We start from the raw sequence: 3518 nt of genomic DNA, 5'->3' as shown, positions 1-3518 counted from the left end.
TATGTTTATCACATATTCCTGTGAATAATCTATTTAAATCGTACTGGTCATTACGAGGATCTCTTTTTCATCTTTAAGCTCAGGCCCAGAGGCTCCGTACGTGTGACGCAATTGCGGTACCTCTAGAGGCTTGCAGAGGCCAAATCGAGCTCCGTATCGCATTGCCGTGTGCCTCCCAAATTCTGTAACAATGTGGAAGGCTCTGCATTGACATGATTTGGGGGGGGGTCCGTCCTGTATAAACTCACTACTTTTGACAACTTCCTCCACAACAGCTCTGCAGAGCGCAAGAAGAAGTAGGGATGCCTTGACTTCTGCGGAGGCCGCATCACATCTAAATGCAGATTCCAGGAATGACCATAAATGGTCTTCTACATGCGCAGCATTAATCTGCAGTTCTGTCTACCGTATTAGATTGTGGGCTGGGCCGAACTAAAATGTTGCCGATAACTCGGGAGTATGGTTATTATTGATTTGAACCAAAGATTAGCCCCCATCACCACACGGTGACACCGTTGGTTGTAATGGAAACTTGGTAACCCACGGTTGCGAAAGTGAGATGGAAAAAAAAAAAAAAAAAAAAAAAATTATCAAAAGACCTACTTCTGCTTTCTACAGACGGCTGTTATTTATACTCCTCCCTGTTCACATGTTTTACTTTCAGATGGGTCTACTGACTGCCCCATTTTGAATGTTGAGTTTAGGTGGTGGTTGTCTACTGACTGCCCCATTTTGAATGTTGAGTTTAGGTGGTGGTTGTCTACTGACTGCCCCATTTTGAATGTTGAGTTTAGGTGGTGGTTGTCTACTGTATTGTACGTAACGGTCGCTTCTTGTCTCTCCACAGGTGTGTGTGTGTGTGTGTGTGTGTGTGTGAGTGTGCTATGGTAACGTCTGGTGTGTGAGGCCTGCGTCAGGAGACCCCACTGCCTTGTTCAGCATGTCTGAATCCCAGGTGAGACCCGGAGATCACAGACGAAGATGTTGAATAGAGAAAACACTACACTATATACAACATGTCATTTGATTTTAGTTGTAGCCCTGAACCAGCTCACCTGATTCACCTATTCAGGGAGCCAGTACACCTGATTCACCTATTCAGGGGGCCAGCTCACCTGATTCAACTACTCCGGGGGCCAGCACACCTGATTCAACTACTCCGGGAGCCAGCACACCTGATTCAACTACTCCGGGGGCCAGTACACCCGATTCAACTACTCCGGGGGCCAGTACACCTGATTCAACTACTCCGGGGGCCAGTACACCTGATTCACCTATTCAGGGAGCTGATTCAGGATCAGTCGACAAGTTGAATCAGGTGTGCTGGCCCCCGGAGTAGTTGAATCAGGTGTACTGGCCCCCGGAGTAGTTGAATCAGGTGTACTGGCCCCCGGAGTAGTTGAATCAGGTGTACTGGCCCCCGGAGTAGTTGAATCAGGTGTGCTGGCCCCCGGAGTAGTTGAATCAGGTGTGCTGGCCCCCGGAGTAGTTGAGTCAGGTGTACTGGCCCCCGGAGTAGTTGAATCAGGTGTGCTGGCCCCCGGAGTAGTTGAATCAGGTGTACTGGCCCCCGGAGTAGTTGAATCAGGTGTGCTGGCCCCGGAGTAGTTGAATCAGGTGTGCTGGCCCCCGTAGTAGTTGAATCAGGTGTACTGGCCCCCGGAGTAGTTGAATCGGGTGTACTGGCCCCCGGAGTAGTTGAGGTACATGAAACGTCTGGTGGTCCCCGAGGAGACGTTTCAGAACCCCTTGCACTACACCACCTATTGTCATTGAGCTGGATTATTGCAAGGTTGAATAAATAAATAAAATAAATCAATTCCACTTAATGCTTTTTTGTGATAACCTTTTCCTCACTCGCTCCTGTCCCTCAGACCCCATCATGGCCACGGGGCACAGAGTGTATGGCCAAGTACAACTTCAAGGGCACCACCGAGCAGGACTTGCCTTTCAACAAAGGAGATGTCTTGACCATCATCGTTGTCACTAAGGTAAAGTACCTAAACCCTCCGTGTTTAGGAAGCAGGTTTTTCTTTCATCACAGCTGCCATTGTCTCTGGCAAGCGAGACTAGAAAAACGGACCCAAATGGTTTATCGTTTTAAGGAGAAACGTAGGCTTAATCTTTCACATTTTTGTTGTGTTTCTTGAAATTCTAAAGAATAAAATTTTTAAAAAATAGTTTAGACAGTTTAAAACATTTTTTTTTAAAGGAGGCGTAGTATTAAATCATATTTAACAATCTATATTTTATTGTTTTTTATTTAACTAGTCAAGTCGGTTAACAAATTCTGAAATGTATTCAGATCACTATTATGATCTAACAATTGTTGACCAATCAAAAAAGGTTATAAGCCATCCAATCAGATGGAAGCAGCCAGCATCCTCTAGGAAAGGGGTCACATCTATGATGGTCTGAGGAGGTGGGCTGTAAATCACTGTCCTTTTGTGTTTTCTGGGTATTTGCCAAGCAGCCCCAGGTGACAGAACACATCACGTAGGACCGAGTCCTCCGAGGGTTTCAGTCATGTTGTCCATCTCACTACGTTATTTACTCTGTCAACCCTGATCTTCTAATCAGAGTAACGGTGACATGTTTTGTCTCAGGACCCCAACTGGTACAAAGCCAAGAACACAGCAGGTCGAGAAGGCACCATCCCAGCTAACTACGTCCAGAAGAGGGAAGGGGTGAAGCAAGGGGGCAAGCTGAGTCTAATGCCGTAAGTACAGTCTCCATAGCCTGGTTAAACCAGTCTGAGTCAGAGGAAGTACAGTCTCATAGCCTGGTTAAACCAGTCTGAGTCAAGGGAAGTACAGTACAGTCTCCATAGCCTGGTTAAACCAGTCTGAGTCAGAGGAAGTACAGTCTCATAGCCTGGTTAAACCAGTCTGAGTCAGAGGGAAGTACAGTCTCCATAGCCTGGTTAAACCAGTCTGAGTCAGAGGAAGTACAGTCTCCATAGCCTGGTTAAACCAGTCTGAGTCAGAGGAAGTACAGTCTCCATAGCCTGGTTAAACCAGTCTGAGTCAGAGGAAGTACAGTCTCCATAGCCTGGTTAAACCAGTCTGAGTCAGAGGAAGTACAGTCTCATAGCCTGGTTAAACCAGTCTGAGTCAGAGGGAAGTACAGTACAGTCTCCATAGCCTGGTTAAACCAGTCTGAGTCAGGGGAAGTACAGTCTCCATAGCCTGGTTAAACCAGTCTGAGTCAGAGGAAGTACAGTACACTCCATGTTGGTTAAACCAGTCTGAGTCCCATGGATACAGTCTCCATGCTGCAAACCAGTCTGAGTGGAGGAAGTGTTGCTGCCTGGACTAAACCAGTGGCAGGGTGTTGCTCATAGCCTGGTTAAACCAGTGGTCAGGGGTTGCTGCAGGACTCTCCAGTGGCGTGGTTAAACCAGGACTGAGTGGCAGGGTGTTGCTGCAGGACTCGTCTCCAGTGGCGAGGTGTAAACCAGTCTGAGTCAGTGGCGAAGTGTTGCTGCCATAGCCTGGTTAAACCAGTGTTGCTGCAGG

The 3518-nt window shown here is 47.4% G+C and overlaps 1 protein-coding gene across 1 annotated transcript in view; it reads left to right on the top strand.

Moving 5' to 3' along the window:
• Nucleotides 1–717: 717 nt before the first annotated feature.
• The window catches only part of LOC115124344 (tyrosine-protein kinase CSK-like), a 34258-nt gene continuing 31457 nt past the window's right edge, over nt 718–3518 (top strand). Inside the window, exons 1-3 of the mRNA XM_065022282.1 lie at nt 718–955; nt 1875–1991; nt 2607–2719. Coding sequence (XP_064878354.1) covers nt 941–955; nt 1875–1991; nt 2607–2719 — 245 coding nt within the window. The 5' untranslated portion in view covers nt 718–940. The remainder of the gene's footprint in view (nt 956–1874; nt 1992–2606; nt 2720–3518) is intronic.

Source organism: Oncorhynchus nerka, linkage group LG9a (genome assembly GCF_034236695.1).
Source record: "Oncorhynchus nerka isolate Pitt River linkage group LG9a, Oner_Uvic_2.0, whole genome shotgun sequence".
NCBI lineage: Eukaryota > Metazoa > Chordata > Actinopteri > Salmoniformes > Salmonidae > Oncorhynchus > Oncorhynchus nerka.
The sequence above is the reverse complement of the archived record's forward strand: the minus strand, read 5'-3'. Positions and strand labels throughout refer to the sequence as shown.